At 46.3% G+C, this 22,999-nt stretch overlaps 2 protein-coding genes across 5 annotated transcripts in view; one reads left to right on the top strand and one right to left on the bottom strand.

The window, feature by feature from the left end:
* cenpj (centromere protein J) overlaps positions 1-19,521 on the bottom strand; it is a 120,718-nt gene extending 101,197 nt beyond the window's left edge. For 2 of the 4 annotated variants that reach the window (XM_038818697.1, XM_038818699.1), the window contains exons 1-3: positions 19,351-19,500; positions 9,121-9,625; positions 1,221-1,344 (exon numbers count right to left, since the gene is read on the bottom strand). In XM_038818697.1, the coding sequence (XP_038674625.1) occupies positions 1,221-1,344; positions 9,121-9,561 (565 nt within the window). In that variant the 5' untranslated portion in view covers positions 9,562-9,625; positions 19,351-19,500. Of the gene's footprint in view, positions 1-1,220; positions 1,345-9,120; positions 9,626-17,636; positions 17,654-19,350 lie in introns of those variants that run through there. The other 2 variants (XM_038818698.1, XM_038818700.1) reach the window with 2 other exon arrangements.
* A 15-nt stretch (positions 19,522-19,536) lies between these two features.
* parp4 (poly (ADP-ribose) polymerase family, member 4) overlaps positions 19,537-22,999 on the top strand; it is a 260,543-nt gene continuing 257,080 nt past the window's right edge. The window contains 2 exon segments of the mRNA XM_038818701.1: positions 19,537-19,791; positions 20,431-20,527. Of these exon segments, the coding sequence (XP_038674629.1) occupies positions 20,523-20,527 (5 nt within the window). The 5' untranslated portion in view covers positions 19,537-19,791; positions 20,431-20,522.

Below are 22,999 nucleotides of genomic sequence, written 5' to 3'. Positions count from 1 at the left end.
CTATGACCCCCTCTGCCTCCCGAATGATCCGAAGTTCATCCAGCTCAAGCTCCAGGTCCCTAACACGGTTTTTGAGGAGCTGGAGTTGGGTGCACTTCCCACAGATGAAATCAGCAGGGACACGGACGGCGTCCCTCACCTCAAACATTCTGCAGGAGGAGCATTGTACTGCCTTCCCTGACATCACCTCTAGATTAAAAAAAAAACAAGAAAAAGAAAAAGAAAGGAAGAGCTTACCTGACATTACCTCAAACCCTGCTCCCGCTGAAAGTTAAGCAAATTTAAAGGCACTCACTCACGTTCACGACAGGCCCCTGCTCCCGCTTCCCAACCACCATGGGGTAGGGTGGGAAACACTCACAAAGTGTTTCGGGTTTAACTGTCACTTGCCAACAGCCCCTCCACAAACCACCTTCAACTTAGGCTGACCGCATTGCACGTATGCAAATTCCCCCAGAACAGCTGATCAGTAGCTCTGCTCTGCTGCCCTCTGCTGGATGCTTGTCTTCACTCAAACTCCTTGGGTCTCCTTCGCCGGTTCCCCTTCAACTTAGGCTGACCGCACTGCACGTATGTAAATTCCCCCAGAACAACTGATCAGTAGTTCTGCTCTGCTGCCCTCTACTGGATGCTTATCTTCACTCAAACTCCTTGGGTCTCCTTCGCCGGTTCCCCTTCAACTTAGGCTGACCGCACTGCACGTATGTAAATTCCCCCAGAACAGCTGATCAGTAGCTCTGCTCTGCTGCCCTCTGCTGGATGCTTGTCTTCACTCAAACTCCTTGGGTCTCCTTCGCCGGTTCCCCTTCAACTTAGGCTGACCGCACTGCACATATGTAAATTCCCCCAGAACAGCTGATCGGTAGCTCTGCTCTGCTGCCCTCTGCTGGATGGCCTCAGAAGTTCTTTTTTGTTTTGAATTGCTTACTTTGCTAACACTTTGTGCAGTGCTGTTAAAAGGTTTATTTCAAGTGTTGGCACTGTAAAGTAAAAGTACTTGAAAGTAAAAGTACTGGCACAACTGTTCACTGCCCATTATTTCATGGTTGAAAGTTAATTTTCTCTGTTCAGTCTGATATATTAACTGTAAATTTGAGTTTTTTGCAACAATTAATCAAATGATGTGACCATTTTCAAACAGACATGTTCAATAACGAAAGAATACTATCTACCAAAAATAAAATAACCAAAAACATTTAAAATGTAAACTTCTTCTCTACCTGTAAATCCTTGTTGTGCACCAATAAGACCAAGTAGCGCCTGTTGTTCATGCTCCAGTCGCTGAAGCTGCTCCAGATGTTGTTTCTTCAGTTGCTCTTGCTTCCCCTGTTGCCACTCCCTTAACTGGATATGGAATTGCATAATTAATGACCAATTATTAGTGTTTCATGATGTAAAAGCCACAAAGTTCTCAAGCTGCTTTTTTTTTTTTAAATAAAGCATTTCAACCACTTACTGTTAACAAAGCTAAGCTTCAACTAGATAGATTGACATTCACTTCCTCTAATTTATAATCTATGAAATTATCAAATCAGACCAGATGGAATTAGAGCAAGTAAAAAAAAAAGAAAGAAAACAAAACCAAAAATGTAAAACAAGATTTGTTGGATAAATATAAAATAACTTGTGATAAACACAGGATTTTGGATTAGAGTTAAACGCCTGTGTTAGAGTGTGCTTGACTGCAGTGGTCATGCTTTTAAAAAGAAAGTTGTTTTGCTAGACTAGAAAGCTTTTAGGAGCCGGAGATGAAATTGACCACAGTAAAATGCCTGGGCAATACACTGTTGATTGACATGGGGGAGTCCCTGGGGAGTTACTGTGCTTTCAGCCTGAGGAGATGATGTCATTGCTGGGTGGAGCTATGGTCTTCAGTCAGACAGTTGGAGAAAGCGTTGGAGTTGAGTTTTGATCTGGCTAACAGAGTATACAAGTAAGGTATTTTGCTCTCACAGTAAAATAGCTGGAAAAAAAAATATTTAAAGCCGTGCAGACTTGTCTGATGACAATGGGAAGTTGAAACAAACCAACTGAAATAGCTTTTTGAGACATCCAGCCAGAGCTTGCAGGGGTTCTAACAAGAGCCAATCTGTCTGGAAAGAAGTATTACTCTGTGCCATTGGGATGTAGGATGGATTGAGAGCAAGATGGTTTTTTCCCCTTTATTGTTGCTTAATTGTGAATCAAAAAGGTGGAGGATCTAGAGAACAGGTCCCGCAGGCAGAACCTGAGAATCGTGGGTCTCCCGGAGGGATACGAAGGAACGGACGCAAGGGCATACATAGCGGCTATGTTTGAGAAGCTACAGGGGGAGGAGACGTTCCCCCGATACTTGGAGGCGGACAGGGCGCACAGAGCGCTAGTGAGGAAGACATGTGTGGGTATCTGACCGGGTGGAATGGGATTATCTGTGGGAGGTATTGGGGCGGTTTGGATTTGGGCAGGGCTTCATTGACTATGTCAGGCTGCTGTATCAGGCGCCCGTGGCAAGTGTTTGGATGAACAGGCTGACATTGGGCTATTTTAGTTATTCTAAAATAACGAGGCAGGGATGCCCCTTCACCCTGCTGTTGTTCGCACTGGCCATAGAACCACTGGCAATTGCGTTGAGAGCCTCAAAGGGCTGGAAGGGGCTGGTCCGGGGTGGGGCAGAGTCCCACTATATGCAGATGATCGGGAGGGCGGGCTAGCACTCCTGAACTTTAGTAATTATTACCGGGTGGCAAATGATTAGGAAGTGAATAGTGGGGGGGTCCAGTGTGGGAGTGAGTAGAGGCGGTATCTTGTAAGGGCACTAATTTGGGGGCGTTGGTGACGGCGCCTCTGCTGTTCCTGCCGGCACACTACTCCACCAGCCTCGTGGTGGTCACAGCCCTGAGAGTCTGGGGGCAATGGAGGAGACATGTGATCTGGTCCCCAATTTGCAATAATCACCGGTTTGCCCCGGGGAGGTTAGATAGAGGGTTCCAGAGGTGGCAGAGAGCAGGGATCGAGAGGATGGGCAATATGTTAATAGAGGGGAGATTTCCCAGCTTGAGGGAACTGGAGGTAAAATTTGAACTGACGGGAGGGAATAAATTTAAGTACCTGCAGGCGCAAAACTTCCTACGCAGGCATGTCTCAATCTTCCTGCTCTTACCACCAAGGGGGATACAGGTCAGGTAGTTTCCAGAGTGTGGGTGGGAGAAGGGAGGGTTTCAGACATTTATAAGGAGCTTCTGGGGTCAGAGGAAACATAGGCTGAGGAGCCGAAACACAAATGGGAAGAGGAGTCAGGTGGAGAGTTAGTGGATAGTCCCTGGGCGGACGCATTGAGTAGTCAACGTGTCCACAACATGTGCCAGGCTCAGCCTGATACAGTTTAAGGTCGTTCACCAGGCCCACATGACAGTGGCCCAGATGAGCAGGTTCTTTGGGGTGGAAGACAGGTGCGTAAGGTGTGCAGGAGGACCAGCAAACCATGTTCACATGTTCTGGGCATGCCTTAAGCTTAGGGGATTCTGGCAGTTGTTTGCGGACATCATGTCCAAAGTATTGAAAACAAGGGTGGTGCCAAGTCCAGAGGTGGTGATTTCCGGAGTGTCGGAAGACCCGGGAATTCAGGAGGAGAAAGAGGCAGACGTTCTGGCCTTTGCTTCCCTGATCGTGGGATTATATTCATTGGAGTTTAGGAGGTTGAGGGGAGATCTAATAGAAACTTACAAGATAATGAATGGCTTGGATAGGATGGACGTAGGGAAGTTGTTTCCATTAGCAGGGGAGACTAGGACGCGGGGGCACAGCCTTAGAATAAAAGGGAGTCACTTTAGAACAGAGATGAGGAGAAATTTCTTCAGCCAGAGAGTGGTAGGTCTGTGGAATTCATTGCCACAGAGGGCGGTGGAGGCCGGGACATTGAGTGTCTTTAAGACAGAAATTGATAAATTCTTGATTTCTCGAGGAATTAAGGGCTATGGGGAGAGAGCGGGTAAATGGAGTTGAAATCAACCATGATTGAATGGTGGAGTGGACCCGATGGGCCGAATGGCCTTACTTCCGCTCCTATGTCTTATGGTCTTATGGTCTTATAGCCTGGAGACGGATATTATTAGCTTGGAGTGACTCAAAGCCCCCGAAGTCAGAGACCTGGCTATCAGACATGGCTAGCTTTCTCTGTTTGAAGAAAAACAAGTTCACCACGAGAGGGTCAATGTTAGGGTTCTTCCGGAGGTGCAGTCGTACGTCGAATTCTTTAGGGAAAATTAACCATCAGCAGAAGGGGGGGGGGGAAAAGAGAGAGTTCGTTTAGTATAGAGTAGGGGGTTAGAAAAGGTGGGACCTGAGAGGAAGACGGCTTTTGCATTATGTTTATATTTGTATGTACACTTTCTTCTGTTACTGTTATAAAACTATAATACCTCAATAAAATGTTTATAAAAAAATATTGTAAATCAAAAAAATACCAAATTCCTATTTGTTTGGGTGATCTGGAGCAAAGTATTCTTTCCGTACCGTCTTAAAAAATTAAATATTGGTATTTCGGTCCAGTATCCTAGCCACTATTCGAATCTAGTCTGGGATCGTAATAAAATTGGGGGCTCTTCTAGAACCTTGCATAATTCCTAGTTTGGCTTGGGATTATTGAATTTAAAGAGTGTGTTAGCAACGGTTGCTTTTTCACTTCTCTGTGTTAACATAAAATTCAAGACCCTCCTATAAGCATACATTTACAGCTGGATGACAGGCATGTCGAACACCCTTGGAGGAAGCACAAGAGGGTGACAAGGGCACACAATATATTCCGGGTGGGGACCTCAATGTCCATCACCAAGAGTGGCTCGGTAGTTCCATCACAAACTGAGCTGACCAGGTCCTAAAGGACATGGCTGCTAGACTGCGACTGCAGCAGGTCATGGGGGAACCAACAAGAGGGAAAAATATACTTGACCTCATCCTCACCAACCTGTCTGCTGCAGATGCATCTGTCCATGAAAGTATCGGTAGAAGAAGTGACCATAGTACAGTCCTTGTGGACACAAAGTCCTGTCTTCATATTGAGGATACCTTCCATTGTGTTACGTGACACTACCACCGTGCTAAGTGGGATAAACTTCGAACAGATCTAACAATTCAAGACTGGTCATCCGGAGGTGCTAACGGGCCATCAGCAGCAGAATTGTACTCAACCACAATCTGCAACCTCATGGCCTGGCATATTCCCCAATCTACCATTACCAGCAAGCCATCGAATCAACCCCGGTTCAATGAAGTGTACAGGGGAGCATGCCAGGAGCAACACCAGACATACTGAAAAATGAGGTGTCAACCTGGTGAAGCTACGACACAGGACTACTGGTGTGTCAAACAAGATAAGCAGCAAGTAATTGACAGAGCTAAGCGATTCCACAACAGATGCATCAGAGCTAAGCTCTGCAGTCCTGCTATATCCATCCGTGAATGGTGATGGATAATTAAACAAATCACTGGAGGCGGCGGCTCCACAAATATCCCCATCCTCAATGATGCAGGAGCCAAGCACATCTGTGTAAAGGACAAGGCTGAAGCATTCACAACAATCTTCAGCCAGAAGTACTGAGTGGATGATTCATCTCGGCTTCCTCTTCAGGTCCCCAGCAACACATGCGTCAGTCTTCAGCCAATATAATTCATTCACTCAACGCAATATCAAGAAACAGCTGAAGGCACTGGATACTGCAAAGACTATGGGGCCTGACAATATTCTGGCAATAATACTGAAGATGCGTGCTCCAGAACTTTCCACACCCCTAGCCAATCTGTTCCAGTACAACTACAACACTGGCATCTACCCGGAAATGTGGAAAATTGCCCAGGTGTGTCCTGTACACAAGAAACAGGACAAATCCAACCAGCCAATTACCGCTCATCGGTTTACTCGCCATCATCAGCAAAATGATGGAGGGGGTTTGCAACAGCACTATCAAGTTGCACTTAGTCCGCAATAATCTGCTTATGGACGCTCAGTTTGGGTTCCGCCTGGGTCACTTAGCTCCTGACCTCATTACAGCCTTAGTTCAAACATGGACAAAAAGAGCTAAATGCCAGAGGTGACTGCCTTTCACATCAAGGCAGCATTTGACTGAGTATGCAACAAGGAGTCCTAGCTCAACTGGAGTAAATGGGAATCAGAAGGAAGAATCTCAGCTGGTTGGAGTCATACCTGGCACAAAGAAAGATGTTGTGGCAGTTGGAGGTCAATCATCTCAGATCAAGGACTCATTACAGGGGTTCCTCAGGGTAGTGTCCTATGTGCAACATTTTCAGCTGCTTCATCAATGACCTCCCTTCCATCAGAAGGTCAGAAGTGGGAATATTCACAGATGACTTCAATGTTCAGCATCATGTGCGACTCATCAGAAAATGAAACAGTCCATATGAAAATGCAAGACCTGGTCAATATCCAGGCTTGGGCTGACAAGCAGCAAGTTTCATTCATGCCACAAAAGTGCCAGGCAATGCCCATCTCTAACAAGGAGAGGAAGAAGGGGCTGGTTTAGCACAGGGCTAAAGAACTGGCTTTTAAAGCAGACCAAGGCAGGTCAGCAGCACGGTTCAATTCCCATAACAGCCTCCCTGAACAGGTGCCGGCTGTGGCGACTAGGGGCTTTTCACAGTAACTTCATTTGAAGCCTACTTGTGACAATAAGCGATTTTCATTTCATTTCATCTAATCATCACCCCATGACATTCAATAGCATCACCGCTGAATCCCCCACATTAGCATTTACTATTGATCAGCAACTGAACTGGACAAGCCATATTAATACTGTGGCTACCAGAGCAGGTCAAAGGCTAGGGATCCTATGGCAAATAACTCACTTCATGACCCCCTCAAAGCCTGTCCACCACCTACAAGGTACAAGTCAGGAGTGTCATGGAATACTCTCAACTTGCCTGGATGAGTGCAGCCCCAACAATACTCACAAAGCTCGACATCATCCAGGACAAAACCGCCCATGATTTCTACCCCTTCCACAAACATTCAATCCCACCACCACCGGCGAACAGTGGAAGCCATATGTACCATCTACAAGATGCACTGCAGCAAATCGCAAAGGCTCCTTAGACAGCACCTTCCAAACCCACGACAACTACCACCTAGAAGGACAAGCGCAACTGATACCCGGGTACCTTACCACCTGGAGGTTCCCCTCCAAGTCACTCACCACCCTGACTTGGAAATATATTGCCATATCTTCACGGTCGCTGGGCCAAAATCCTGGAACTACCTGCTTAACAGTACTGTGGGTTCACATACACTTCAGGGTCTGCATCAGTTCAAGAAGTCAACCCACCACCACCACCGTCTTAAGGGCAACAAGCGATGGGCAAGAAATGCTGGCCTAACTTAGCAACACCCACATCCCATAAATTAATTTTTTTTATAAAAGGATTTAAACGCCAAAGCACCTTATTGCTAATTAAATACCGAAACATGATAGCATATTTGCATATACCAATGAGATAAATTACCATTTTTTGTTTTAATAATATTGGTTGAGGAAGAAATATTGGCCTGGACACGAGAGAGAACATCCCTGCTCTTCTTCCAACAGAGCCCTGAAATCTTTTTCTTCCACCTGAGACAGCAGATAAGTCTTGAATAAGACATCAGAACTGAAATGTCTGCTATGATTGTGTGCTCAAGTCTCTGAAGTGGGGCTTGAAACTACAACTTTCTGTTGCACGTGCAGCCACAGGCTTCTAAAAATAGTTCAATGGAAACTGGGATCTTTCAGATGAAGTCTGGGAAAGGTGGTAGGAAACAGAAACACAGTTGTATGAAATTATAAATAAAGAATACACTGAAAAGCAAACATATTGGGCTATATGTTCCTCAGAGTTATAATCAGCATTGGATTGCCACTCCATACCCACTTATCCATGCTAAATTTCTTCAGTGCCCATCTCAATCCAACTTCCGGACTTGCGCCCGACGAAATCCAGGCAGCTCAACCTGTCTCCGGGTCCAGCGTCAAAATCCAAAAGAATCGCAGCTAAGGAGGACACTAGTGCTGGTGAATTTTTAAAGGTCCCATTGAAAATAACAGGCCAGAGAAAAGGTAAGTATCTAAGATATGTGGATGGGATTTGGGGTGGGAGTGGGTCCGACATGGGACAGTCAAGGTCAGGTTGGTAACTGGCGGGGGTGGGACAATGCGGGGACTGGTCTCAGTATATAAAAGTTACACTTAAGTTAGAAATGATTTTATGTCTTCTAACTTTTTCAGATTAACTATTAACATAACACTGGTAGAACCATCCAAAGTTAGCGATTTAAATCACTTTGTTGGATGGTTCCCAGTGCAGCGCAACTGCCCAGGGCAAGTTAGCACTTCTGGGTAATTGTCACATAAAGCTTTACCTGAGAACTTCTGAGAGGGATTCCCCAACACATCGATGGGGTACTCCCCCAAATCTAAATGTGGGAGCCAGGAAGTCGCAGCATGGTAGCACAAGTGGCTAGCACTGCGGCTTCACAGCGCCAGGGTCCCAGGTTCGATTCCCTGATGAGTCACTGCCGGTGCGGAGTCTGCTCCGGTTTCCTCCCACCGTACAAAGACGAGCAGATTAGGTGGATTGGCCATGCTAAATTGCCCTTGGTGTCCAAAAAGGTTAGGAGGGGTTATTGGATTAGGGTGATAGGGTGGAAGTGAGGGCTTAAGTGGGTCGGTGCAGACTCGATGAGGCGAATGGCCTCCTTCTGCACTGTATGTTCTATGTCCTTTGTATTACAGTTGGAGACTTCAATAAAGATAGAAAATGCTGGAAAAACTCAGAAGGTCTGGCAGCTCAAAAAAAAGTCATATTGGACCAGAAATGTTAACTCTGTTTGTCTATTCACACATACTGCCAGAACCACTGAGCTTTTCCAGCACTTAAGTCTTTATTTCAGAACACCAGTATTATGAATTTGTTATACTGGAGACTTTTTCTGTAATTATAACTCGAAAGATGACAACATAGATACAAAAAAACCAAAAGAATTACTGAAAATTTTCACTTCCAATTAAATTCTGACCGTTTGCCACTGTACAAAGATAGCTGCTAAGTTAGATGACTAAATGCGGAAAGGATTAGATAAATCTTTACTATACACACCTGTTCAAGTCTTTGTATAAGAGCAGTATTGCAGGTGATCTTTTCTTCAGCTTGCTTCACTGCCCCATTGTTACAGTACACTAAGCCATTTTGGGATGAAAATGTATGCTGTGTCATAGTTGAGTGAAGATCTGAAGTCAGTGAAGTATTGATATCAAAAGCAGTTTGCTCCCTCCCATTTGGTATGTTCACATTCAAAAGAGGCTCATCATGAAGAGAGTCAATGCTGGTGCAGCTGCTGCTATTTGAGAACTGAAGTGGGGCAAACTGAGCAATGAATGAGTCATCAGCACTTATACCTTCCTGAGCAGGTGTGTTGGTATCATTGAAGCAAAAAGGTGCATTCAATATTACTCCTGCACGAGTAACATTTGTCGTCCACTCAGCCAAGAAATGCTGTCCTTGGTTGTTAATCACTGTAGACATTTTAGAATTTTCCATCAAATTGTTTTGATCATGGAAAAAGCTTAAATTCTTGCTTTGGTGTCCCGAGCATTTCACAATTCTGCAAAAATGAAAAGATGTTACTTCTCTCAAAATGCAGAATTAGATTAAAATCCAAACCAAATTCCTTCAAAATCTCTCAAATTAACCTACAAGTAGTTAGTCGAACAGCAAGGTTCTATCTGTTCTACACCAAATGTAATATAGTTAGCACTGCTGCCCCACAGCGGCGAGGACCCAGGTTCTATCCCAGCCCGGGTCCCTGTCCGATTGGAGTTTGCACATTCTCCCCTTGTCTGCGTGGCTCTCACCCCCACAATCCAAAGATGTACAGGCTAGGTAGATTTGCCACGCTAAATTGCCCCTTAATTGGAAAAGAAATGGGTACTCTAAATTTAAAAGAAAATACACTGAATGTAATCTTGTTACCCAGGATGATCTGACTAGCCCTAGCACAAGTGGATCAGGAAGACTGACTGCTCTGAACATGGGGTGTTATAAGATTGCACTGTCCTGAACAGGGTGTCATGTGATCTGCTACGGTCTGCCCGACAACAAGCCTATGTGGTTTGGTTACCGTGGAAACCAGGCGATCTATATAAATAGGAGGATAATTCAACTGAACGTCTGATTAAGACTTTATTTACAGACTTGGGACATTAGACCTGCAGCCATAGGAGAATGGAGCTCAGGAATTAAAACCCGAATTGGGTAGTTCAAAGACTTTATTAAAAGGTCAAAACCTTGATGATGATTTTGTTCTCGCCAAAGCTAACCAGACTAAACTGTAAAGTAAATTGTAAAGTATACAATTTTCTAACACAGGACATGGAAAAGCTGCAAAACTTACTCAAAAAATGAGAAAGGAGATTTGCTATGAGAATGATGGAAAGTGAAGCCACCAGCACTAAAATGAACTCACCAAAGAATGTTGTAATTCCAAGGACTCCCCTAAATTGAACTTTAAATCCTTGTTACATGAGAATGGGTGTAACGCATGAAGCCTTATGATGCTGTCAAAACGATTGTTTAATGGTGAAATATAACAGCAAGAATATTGAAAACATTCGAATAGGGAATTCAAAAAGTAGGGCAACATTAAGGAGCCATGATGTGGAGATGCCGGCATTGGACTGGAATGGGCACTGTAAGAAGTCTTACAAAAGCAGGTTAAAGTCCAACAGGTTCATTTGGAATCACGAGCTTTTGGCGCGCAGCTCCTTCATTAAGGAGAGCAAAGAGGAACATCGTGAGCAACGCGCACATTAGGAGTAGGGGCTGGGAAAGGGAATTTGTGGCAGGGAGAAAAAGGAGGTTGCAGAGGTTGATTTGGGATTGAGGGTTGCTGGGGGAGTGGACTGCAAAGGTAGAAGTATGGGACCATAACACAAAACATTACTGTGGCCCACAGGCAGTGCTGTAAAGATACTTATCTGATGAACCTGGGTTTTCTAATTTCCCTTCAGTTGACAGATTTTCTGTGTTGGGAAAAACAGTCTGAAGGTAATAAAAGTTAAAACTATGGCTAAATTTGAGATTCTCAGCCTCATTAAAATATTTTAGTGCTGGACACATCACTGGAGAATGGGTTTGTCTCCTAATGGTAACTTCCCCCTTTCAACCCTTATCTATTAAACCTGTAACTGGGTGTATTGAAGGCAGGTGACTGTGGTGTCCACCACAAAATACAATCGCCAGTTACCAATTCCATCCCCTCTCTCGTCACTGTGAGGTTGCATCAGACCAGTCACAGCCTTAGCATCCTATCTTCTTTTTTTAATAATTTTTATTCAAATTTTCACATTTTCACAAAAAAGAAAACAATAACAGAAAATTCTAAGAACAAAAAAAAACAGAACCACCCCCCCCCATAAATACAAAAGAGAAACAATAAATTAATGCCCGTCATTGGCAAAAAACAGATATTCAACCCAAAACAAACAAAAAGAGACAACCCCCCTCCCCCGGTTTCCTGCTGCTGCTGACCTTTTGTTTTTACCGTTCTGCCAGATCTAGGAATGGTTGCCATCTCCTGAAAAACCCCTGCAATGACCTCCTTAGGGCAAATTTCACCCTCTCCAATTTAATAAACCCCGCCATATCGTTGATCCAGACCTCCACGCTTGGGGGCCTCGCATCCTTCCACTGAAGAAGAATCCTCCGCCGGGCTACTAGGGACGCAAAGGCCAGAACACCGGCCTCTTTCGCCTCCTGCACTCCCGGCTCCACTGCAACCCCAAATATTGCAAGTCCCCAGCCTGGATTGACCCTGGATCCTACCACCCTCGATACCGTCCTTGCTACGCCCTTCCAAAATTCCCCCAGCGCTGGGCATGCCCAGAACATGTGAACATGGTTTGCTGGGCTCCCTGAGCACCTAATACACCTGTCCTCGGTCCCAAAAAACCGGCTCATCCTTGTCCCGGTCATATGAGCCCTATGCAGTACCTTAAACTGTATGAGGCTAAGCCTCGCACACGAACAGGAGGAGTTCACCCTTTCCAGGGCATCCGCCCACATCCCCTCCTCAATCTCCTCACCCAGCTCCTCCTCCCATTTATCTTTCAGCTCCTCCACCGAGGCCTCGTCTACCTCCTCCATCACCTGGTACACTTCCGAGATCCTCCCCTCTCCAACCCATACCCCCGAGAGTACCCTGTCCTGGACCCCACACGGCGGCAGCAGGGGGTACCCCGCCACCTGCCGCCTGACAAACGCCCTTACTTGCATGTACCTAAAGGTGTTCCCCGGAGGGAGCCTGAACTTCCCTTCCAGCTCACCCAGGCTCGCAAACTTCCCGTCTATGAACAGGTCCCCCAGCCTCCTGTCCCTGTGCCAACTCAGGAACCCGCCATCAATTCTCCCCGGAACAAACCGGTGGTTCCCCCGTATCGGGGACCCCTTCGAGGCCCACACCTCCCCCCTGTGCCACCTCCATTGCCCCCAAATCTTGACGGTAGCTGCCACCACCGGGCTTGTAGTATACCTTGTCGGAGGGAGCGGCAGCGGCGCCATTGCAAGCGCTTCCAGGCTCGTACCCACACAAGATGCCATCTCCAGCTATTCCATGCCGCCCCCTCCCCGTCCATTGCACACTTACACACCATCGCTGCGTTGGCAGCCCAATAATACCCAGAGGTTGGACAACGCCAGCCCCCCCCCCCATCCCTGCCCCGCTCCAAGAACATCCGTCTCACCCTTGGAGTCCCGTGTGCCCACACAAACACCGTAATGCTCCTGTTAGCCCGCCTGAAAAAGGCCTTCGGGATAAGGATGGGGAGGCACTGGAACAGGAACAGAAACCTCGGAAGCACCGTCATCTTGACTGACTGCACCCTACCCGCCAAAGACAGCGGCAGCATGTCCCACCTCTTAAACTCCTCCTCCATTTGCTCCACCAGCCTTGTGAGGTTTAGCTTATGCAAGGCCCCCCAGCTCCTGGCCAACTGAACCCCCAAGTACCTGAAGCTCCTCTCCGCCCTTTTCAGTGGGAGCCTCCCAATCCCCCCCTCCTGGTCGCCCGGGTGTACCACAAACAGCTTGCTTTTCCCAAAGTTAAGCTTATGCCCTGAGAAATCCCCAAATTCCCGGAGAATCCCCATCACCACCAGCATTCCCCCCACCAGGTCCGCCACATACAACAATAGGTCATCCGCATAGAGCGACACTCGGTGCTCCTCCCCACCCCGGACCAGCGCCCTCCAATCCCCCGACTCCCTCAGCGCCATAGCCAGGGGTTCAATTGCCAGCGCAAAAGTAGGGGGGACAGGGGACACCCCTGCCTCGTCCCTCGGTATAGTCGAAAATACTCCGACCTCCTCTTATTCATGGCCACACTCGCCATCGGGGCCTCATACAACAGCCTCACCCAACTGACAAATCCCTCCCCAAACCCGAACCTTTCCAGCACCTCCCACAAGTACCTCCACTCGACCCTATGAAAGGCCTTCTCCACATCTAGCGCCACCACTATCTCCGCCTCCCCTTCCACCGCCGGCATCATAATAACGTTCAAGAGCCTCCGTATATTAGTGTTCAGCTGCCTCCCCTTCACAAACCCAGTTTGATCCTCGTGGATAACCTGCGGCACACAATCTTCTATCCTCGTGGCTAAGATCTTTGCCAACAACTTGGCGTCCACATTCAGAAGTGAGTTCGGCCTGTATGACCCACACTGCAGGGGATCCTTGTCTCGCTTAAGTATCAAGGAGATCAGTGCCCGAGACATCGTCAGGGGCCAAGCCCCCCCCCTCGCCTCGTTGAAGGTCCTAACCAACAGGGGGCCCAGCAGGTCTGCATACGCCTTGTAAAATTCAACCGGGAACCCATCCGGCCCGGCACCTTCCCCGACTGCATGTTCCCTATCCCTTTAACCAGCTCCTCAAGCTCAACTGGCGCCCCCAGACTCTCCACCCGTCCCTCCTCCACCCTCGGGAATCTCAGCCGGTCCAAAAAGCACCCCATCCAACCCTTCTCCACCGGAGGTTCGGACCGATATAGTCTCTCATAAAAGTCCCTGAAGATCCATTAATGTCTACCCCCCTCCGCACCACATTTCCTCCCCGGTCCTTAACTCCACCAATCTCCCTAGCCGCATCCCGCTTACGGAGCTGGTGTGCCAGCATCCTACTCGCCTTCTCCCCATACTCGTACACCGCACCCTGAGCCTTTCTCCATTGAGCCTCTGCCTTTCTGGTGGTCAACAAGTCGAATTCAGCACGAAGGCTGCGCCGCTCCCTCAGCAATCCCTCCTCCGGGGCCTCCGCGTCCACCCTCAGCATCTCCCCCACCAATCTCTCCCTTTCTCTCTGCTCCCCTCTCTCCCTGTGGGCCCGAATGGAGATCAACTCCCCCCCGAACCACCGCCTTCAGCGCCTCCCAGACCGTCCCCACTCGGACCTCCCCATTATCATTGGCCTCCAGGTACCTCTCGATGCATCCTCGAACCCGCCCCCTCACATCCTCGTTCGCCAGCAGCCCTACCTCCAAGCACCACAACGGGCACTGGTCCCTCTCCTCCCCCAGCTCGAGGTCCACCCAATGTGGGGCATGGTCAGAAATGGCTATCGCCGAGTACTCAGCGTTTACTACCCCCGCAATCAGCGCCCTACTCAAAACAAAGAAGTCGATCTGGGAGTAGGCCTTATGCACATGGGAGAAGTATGAAAATTCCCTGGTCCTCGGCCTCGCGAACCTCCAAGGATCCACCCCTCCCATCTGGTCCATAAACCCCCTCAGCACCTTAGCTGCCGCAGGCCTCCTACCCATCCTAGAACTGGATCGATCCAGTGGCGGATCCAGCACCGTGTTGAAATCCCCCCCCCATTATCAGGCCCCCCACCTCCAAATCTGGAATCCGGCCCAACATGCGCTGCATGAAACCCGCATCATCTCAATTCGAGGCACATACATTGACCAGCATCACCCGCTCCCCTTGCAGCTTGCTGCTCACCATCACGTACCTCCCGCCGCTGTCTGCCACCACACTCGACGCCTCAAACGACACCCTCTTCCCCACGAGGATCGCCACCCCCCGGTTTTTTGCATCCAGCCCCGAATGAAACACTTGGCCCACCCATCCCTTCCTCAACCTGACCTGATCCGCCACCTTCAGGTGAGTCTCCTGAAGCATAGCCACGTCCGCCTTCAGCCCCCTCAGGTGCGTGAACACGCAGGACCGTTTGACCGGCCCATTCAGTTCCCTCACATTCCAGGTGATCAGCCGAATCGGAGGGCCACCTGCCCCCCTCCCCCGTCGACTAGCCATCACCTTTCCGTAGTCCGTCATGTGCCCGTTCCCCCCAGCAACAGACCGCCATCCTGATCCCCTCTGCACGCTCCAGCTCCTTCTTGGCCATTCCAGTAGCAACCCGGTATCCCCTCCCTCTTCCCCCCCCCCCCACCCCCAAGCTAGGGCCCCCCCCTAGCTGCGTAACTCCGGTCATTGTACTTCCGTAAGTCAGCCGACTCCTGCTGACCCAGGCTGCTTAGCATCCTATCTAATCTAAAGTTGAGCTTCCAGCTACATATCTGCACTCAAACAGATTGCCTATTGCACCTCTGTGACATTACCCATCTCTGCACCTGACTCAACTTACCTGCTCTAAAACGATGCCTTTGTCACCTCAAGACTTGGCCACTGCAATTCTCTCCTGATCATCATCCCATCTTCCACCCTCCAAAAGCCAGACGTCATCCAAAACTCTGCTGCACACATGTTAACTCGCATAAAATCCCATTCACCAATCTACCCACGTGCTCTTTGACTTACATGGCTCCTAAACCCAGAGGGTCTCATCCACATTTAGAAATCCCTTCCCATCTTGGTACTTTACTTCAGGCCTATAACCACCTCCCTCACCCTTTAGAACTCTGCGCTCTTCCAGTTCTATCTTATGCGCATCTCACATTACATTTTCTTCATCACTGGTAGCAGTACCACCATCAACAGCTTTAGCTCCATCTCTGGTTTTGTCCCCCAGAACTTTCTACCCCTCTTCTCCTTTAAGATGTGCCTTAAAACCTACTCTTTGACCAAACGTTTGCTAACTTATCCTATCTCCTTTGGATCTTGTTGTCTAATTAGGTCTGTATAACACTTCTGAGAAACATCTCAATATTTAACTGATGTGTAACTATGTTAAATCATTACATGAAAGAAAAGTTATTGTTGGTGCTGGGTTTCAGATTTTGAAAGCTTTCATCCTAACCATCCCAACCTCGTCTGTCCTCGGAGATTAAAATTTCTATTATCCCTGCGGCAACTCTTTGCCACAGAAAACAAAAATGATTCCTATTGAAGTGTTCTCATCTCCTAGCTTGACATTCCTTCAGATGCAAAAATATGTTTAAATATTTAATCAATTTTCCTGAAAAGGTGCGAGGACACATTTGGAGAAAATGGTAGTGTTCATAATTTCTGTAATTCAGATATTGACAATGATATGCAGGCAATGCTGAGGTAATTCCACAGACATCAGTTCATATCTTGCACAATACACAGCACTAAATTTCCATATTTATGAAACCTTAGACTTAGCCAACAGCTGAATCCCCAGGTAATAGCCCTGGCCCATAACTCCAAGTCAGGTCCAGATGCAGGATGACTGCATGATTAATAACCATCATAGCATGATCACCTTAATTTTGCAGACTCTTCAAGAATAAAAAATTATTTCTTTTAAGACTTTATCTATTTTCTCCCTCTCAATCTCATCTTTCCCTCTCTATTTCTCAATCTGTAACTGATTTTACATCAAATTAAATATTAAGATTTTCACATCTTGGATCAGCAAGCCTCAGTAAGAAATTTAGTCCAATTGGTGAAAGAGATGTTTCTTGGCCTGTTCACATAGATCCCAGAGGTCAACATGCTGTATCAAATCCCAAATGGCCGCACGTTCCTCCTCAGAAGCCCATACAAAATGGGCATTTTTGCCCAATTGTCTACTTACCTCAACTACACCTCTGGTATTCACCTGCAATTGTCTACTTACCTCAACTACACTCCTCAAGCATTCCATTAAATTTTTTTAGAAGTAGAAAGGCGCACTATTGACAGGAGTACTGCACCCTGTCTGTCAAGCTGTTATTTTCTCTTTTCTGAGCTCTTTGGCCCATTGTGCTTTATCAACATTATTCAGTCTTTCCTACACGACAAGCAGCATGTTCAGAAGTAGCCTTCAAAAGCAAAAACTTTCAGGGAAAAATGTGCAAGGATTGAGAAATAGTAAGAGAATGGGTTAACTAGATTCTCAATGGGCCCCAAGTGGCTTCTTCTGTGTTGTTCTATAATTATAAGTGACTACACTTCAAAAAGGTAGCATTGAAGACATATCCAAGTCTTGAAAGATGCCACGTAAAGTCAATTCTTACATTTGTTTTTCATTGCCTTCTGTTTGATTTTCAAATCGGTTTTAATATCATACTTACGCCCCTGGATTTCCATCCTTCCCATTTTCACACATTTTCGTCAAGCGCTTCACTTTCTTTATAATGCTTCGAGTTCTTAAATGCTTATCTGATAATACAATTGACACGACACGAGTTGAGTGGAGTCAGGATATGGATACCTGCAATGTTTCACATTCGCAGCACAGCAACATAGTGGCTAGCATAGTTGCTTCACAGCTCCAGGGTCGATTCCCGGCTGGGTCACTGTCTGTGCGGAGTCTGCACATTCTCCCCGTGTCTGCGTGGGTTTCCTCCAGATGCTCCGGTTTCCTCCCACAGTCCAAAGATGTGCAGGTTAGGTGGATTGTACATGCTAAATTTCCCTTAGTGCCCAAAAAATGTTTTGAGGGTTACTGGGATAGGGTAGGTACGTGGGCTTCAGTAGAGTGCTCTTTGTAAGGGCCGGTGCAGACTCGATGGGTCGAATGGCTTCCTTCTGCACTGTAAATTCTATGAAATGTTTCCTCTTTGTTCATTCATTGTTACTTAGGTCACGAAAAACTAAATATCGCAGCTGCTGGAAATCTGAAACACACACAACACAGTTCTCCCAGTATGTTCTGTTCTTATGGAATCGTAGAATAATATAACACAGAAACCATTTGGGTCATCGTGGTGATGATGGCTCTTTGAAAAAGTCCCACTCTCCTGCTCCCCCCCCCCCCCCCCCCCCCCCCCCATATCCCAGCAAATCTTTCATTTTCAATTATTTTACCCAATTCCATTTTGCATGTTATTATTCAATCTTCTTCCACCCCACGATCAGACGGCGAATTCCAGATTACCCTAACTTGCTGATTAAAAGCATCTTCCTCATGTCATCCATCTTGAATGTTTCCTGTGGTTATACTGGATATAATGTGGAAATGCCGGCGTTGGACAGGGGTAAGCACAGTAAGAAGTCTTACAACACCAAATTAAAGTCCAACAGGTTTGTTTCAAATCACTAGCTTTCAGAACGCCACTCCTTCCTCAGGTGAATGAAGAGGTGGGTTCCAGAAACATATATATAGACAAAGTCAAAGATGCAATACGATACTTTGGATGCAAGTCTTTGCAGGTAATTAAGTCTACAAGTCCAGACGGAGCAACTGGAGAGAGGGATAATCATAGGTTAGGTTAAGGTTCTTTAACCTCGCCACATAACAAGGTCTTAATTTCCATGGCCACGTTCTAGTAAATCTTCTCCGCACCCTTGCCATTGTTCTGACACACATCCAAAAGCATGATGCCCAGAACAGGTTACAACACACCAGCTAGCCCTAACTGATGTTTTATAATGATGTAAGCAGAACTTACTTGCTCTTGTACTCCATGGCTCTATCTATAAAGTCAAGAATTCAATTTTTTAAACCATTGTGTGGTACTCTTAACAACTAAAACATCGACCACAAAACCCTCATCAACTATGTCCACTACTTTTCATCACATCTGCCTGAAGCAGCCTGTAAAACGTTAACATGTTCGAAAATAGCAACAACACTCGCTGGAGGCCTTACAAACGTCAATTTACGTTGCACCTATCACCTCGTAAAATGTCCCATTGCGCTTATGATATTACTGCATAGGTCCATCGCTTATTTTTCAGCTCTAGCGCTTTGGCCTTTTGTTAAGTCCCCATTTGATGGTTTCATCAGCAGACACTGTCAAAGGCTCCCACCGAGTCTGAATCTGTAATCCCGTTCACAGCTTCAATATTCATACAAACTGAAGATGCAGGAATGAAAACAGGTAAGGTAACATCAGGAGACGCGACAAGGAAACTCCACAATCATCACCAGAATAAACCCTAGCTCGCACTGTATTTAGTTTAAACGCCATGGGGAAACTTACAATCACTAATTGTCGGCGCTGCCTGGATGGAGCGGGCAGCCAACACTTGCCCAGCGTGCACGAGAGCGACAACTTAACTGCCAAAGCCAACTGTTCCAAACCGCTCTCAAATCTACCGCCATTTTGAAACGTTAAACCGCCGTCTTCGCCGAGCATGCGCCTGGTCTCTAAGCACTCTGGGTATTGTAGTCCTTAGCAGGGGCTCTCCTCCAAGAACTACAGTCTCGGTCAAGCTGGAATCTCCACGTCCTGCTGCTGCTTATTGGGTGTGTGGGTTGGATAGGGCTTGTGCCTAGTGCAGTACCACTCAGCGCAAATTGCTTCTGATGACCAAAGTCCCTTTCAGGAACATTTGGTTGTTCCGGATGTAGGAAATATATGTTGGCTTAATGTTCCGGAACTGGCGAGGAGTCTCCATAATTACCAAAAGAGGGAACTGAGGTATGTGAGGGATTTTTTGGGGTAAGATTGTGCTATATGGATACATGTTTTATTTTCCAGCCTCCACCACGACGTACAGAACAACAGTGGAAGTGAGACCGGGACCGGACAACCTCACATTTGCCGGTGATGTAATTGCAGAGCGCGGAGAGAAGTCATGATTGCGGCACGAAGGATTTAAGGATAATTTTGTAGGGACTAGTTATACAAATAAAAACATGTCGAATCAAATCGAATTCTCCCATTTGTAATAAAAACTTTTGAATTGTAAACACAAAATTACATGATTCCGGTAGGTGTAAATAACATTTGGGAAGATTGAACTAAGGTGTTAATGGCAAGGCCAACATTTATTGCCCAGCCCTAATCGCCCTTGATCTTGCTAGACACTGAACCCTTTTGACCTCCCAAGGGTACTGAAACAACCCCTGAGAAACATTCTTATTGTATTGAAGAGCCAAACCACAAAATAAGTTCGTTTTTGTGTCGTAGGGCATTCAAACCCTATTTTATAGAAGTATTTACAATTTCTTGTGTGTATACATTTACTATAATTAAAAAGTTCTCATTTAAAAATGCTCTTCTTAACCCAAACATTAGCTCTTTGTAATGTTATACGCTTATCTATATTGCTTACAGCCCCTCATGGCAAATTTGTAAAAGGTGTGCGAGGAGAGAGAGGACTACACCAAAGTGATAGACCTTGACCGAGTAGCAAATTACATTGGCACATGTGGTAAGTTCTGCTAAGTCCTTTTCAGGTTTAGCTATAGATTTAGAATCAAGAAATAGTATTAACCTTCAAGGAAATTAGGCTGGCTTCTTAAGTAGAGAACTGTCTAGAGTGGCAGTTATGTCAATTAACTGAGTAAGATTGAGCGAGCAGTGATTTAGATTGTCATGGGAATTCGGTGCACGGCAGAAAGAGGTGTGGTATGCATAGGAATAATTTAATTCAGTAAATTATGTTAATTTACATGAGACTGGACAGGTGTGTTGCAACAGTGGAATGTGAGAGATTTTGGACATCAAGGTGGTCTATGACAAACGCGTCTGCAGAAACTGTATGCAGCTAGAGCAATTCTGGATCAGGACTATTTATCTGGAACCCAACCTGCAGACACTGCAACATAAGGGAGGGGAAGAAATACCTGGTGACTTGCTCCAGGAGACAGTCATGCCTTTTAGAATAGGGTTGTATGTTTTGGTCAGCAGTGAGGAACAGGAGGTTGTGACCATGAGTGAGGCAGGTAGAGGGTAGTGGAAGAGCCCCTCACTTTCACAATTGTCAAACAGATTTGAGATGTTCACAACCTTTGTGGGTGAAAGTCTGCTAGGTGGATGAACAGACTAGCCATGGCACCATGGCTATTCAGGTGGGGGAGCAAACATGTAGTGCTAGCAGGGAACAGGCTAGTGAGGTGCATTGGCACTGTTCTTTGTAGCAAAAAGGAGTCCAGAAGGCTGTGTTGCCTGCCCAGTTCCAAGGTTCTGCTCCGGGATGGAGCAGAATTTGCAGTGGGAGGGGGAGGATCCAGTCTTCCTATGTAGGTACCAACTACGTAGGCAGGACAAGGAAAGAGGTTCTGCATAGTCAGTATGAGAAATGGGATACCAAATTAAGAAGTAGAACCTCAATGATAATCTCTGGATTATTACCTGAACCACGTGCAAATTGGCATAAAACAAATAAGATTTGGGAAATTAGTGCGTGACACAAAGTCTGATTTGGGAGAAGTGGGTTCCAATTCTTGGAGCACTGGCATTAGTACTGGCGCAAGGAGAGGCTGCATCATTGGTACGGTCTACACCTGAATCAGCTGGGATGAATCGTCTTGTGTATCAAATAACTAGGGAAATAGAAAAGACTTTGAACTAAAAAAAAGGGGCCAAAGGATCAAGCTTGGGTAGATTCAAGGCAGAAAACCATAATAGTAATATGGGAAATGAGGGTCATAGAATAGCAGGAAGGGGATAAGAAATAAAACATATGGATAAACGAATAGTCAAGACGATATGTCACAATGATAACAAAAAAGGAAAGTTAGATGCTCTGTAGCACTCAACAAAGTAAATTAATTGATAGCGAATATTGAAGTAAATAAATATGAACTGAGCTATGATGAAGACATGGCTACAGGATGATGAGAATTGGGTTCTAAATATTGAGTATATGACATTCAAAAGAATTGGAAACTAAGTAAAAGTGGAGAGGTTGCATTGTTGATCGTGGATGGCATTAGTGCAATAGTTAGAGATGATCTAGGTTTGGGAGGTCAGCATATAGAATCGGTTTGGATGGAAATAAGGAATAGAAGGGGAAAGAAGTCAATAGCGGGAGTAGTCAGCAGGCCCCAAACAGTAAACCACAAGGTAACGAAGTATACAAGAAGAAATATTTGCTGGTTATGATAAACAGACAGCAATAATCATGGGTGATTTTTAAAAATAGATATTTTTATACAAGCAAAATTTTATTTATTACAAACATAACAATACAACAAATCCCAACCTCATATTATTCCTCAAGTATACCCCCTCATCCCTCCGCAAAGAAAACAAAACCTCAATCTGACTTAAGGATTAGCATTTCCCTGAAAAAGGAGATGAAGGGTGCCACCTCGAGTACAACCCTTCCGCTAACCCCACCATGTTATACTTAATCTTATCCAGGTGCAAGAATTACACCAGGTTTACCAACCAAACCAAGGCCTTGATGGCACCAGGGACCTCCACCCAAACCAAACACGTCTCCAGGCTATTAGCAAAGCGAAGGCTAGGACATCTGCCCTAGTCTGCAGCACTGGCAAGTCCAATACTCCAAAAATGGCCACCAAAGGGCCACTCCAGCCGAGTGCCCCAAATCCCTGACTTTTTATCAAAAAAGGAGACCCAGAAACTAACCAACTTGGGGCAAGACCAAAACATGTGCTTATGATTTGCTGGCCCCCTAGAGCACTGCTCACACTTATCCTCCACTCCCGAGAAGAATCCACTCTTGCACGTCCTAATCAGCTGCGCCCTGTGTGCCACCTTGAACTGGATCAGGCTTGACCTCGCACGTTAAAATGTGAAGTTGACCCTGTAAAAATCCACACTCCCCCCTCAAAAACCAAACCCAGCTCACCCTCCCACTTCCTCTTAAATTCCTCCAGAGATCCTGCTCCGTCGACAACATCTGCCCATAGACATCTGAAATCTTACCCTC

Source organism: Scyliorhinus canicula, chromosome 14 (genome assembly GCF_902713615.1).
Source record: "Scyliorhinus canicula chromosome 14, sScyCan1.1, whole genome shotgun sequence".
Classification (NCBI taxonomy): domain Eukaryota; kingdom Metazoa; phylum Chordata; class Chondrichthyes; order Carcharhiniformes; family Scyliorhinidae; genus Scyliorhinus; species Scyliorhinus canicula.
The sequence above is the reverse complement of the archived record's forward strand: the minus strand, read 5'-3'. Positions and strand labels throughout refer to the sequence as shown.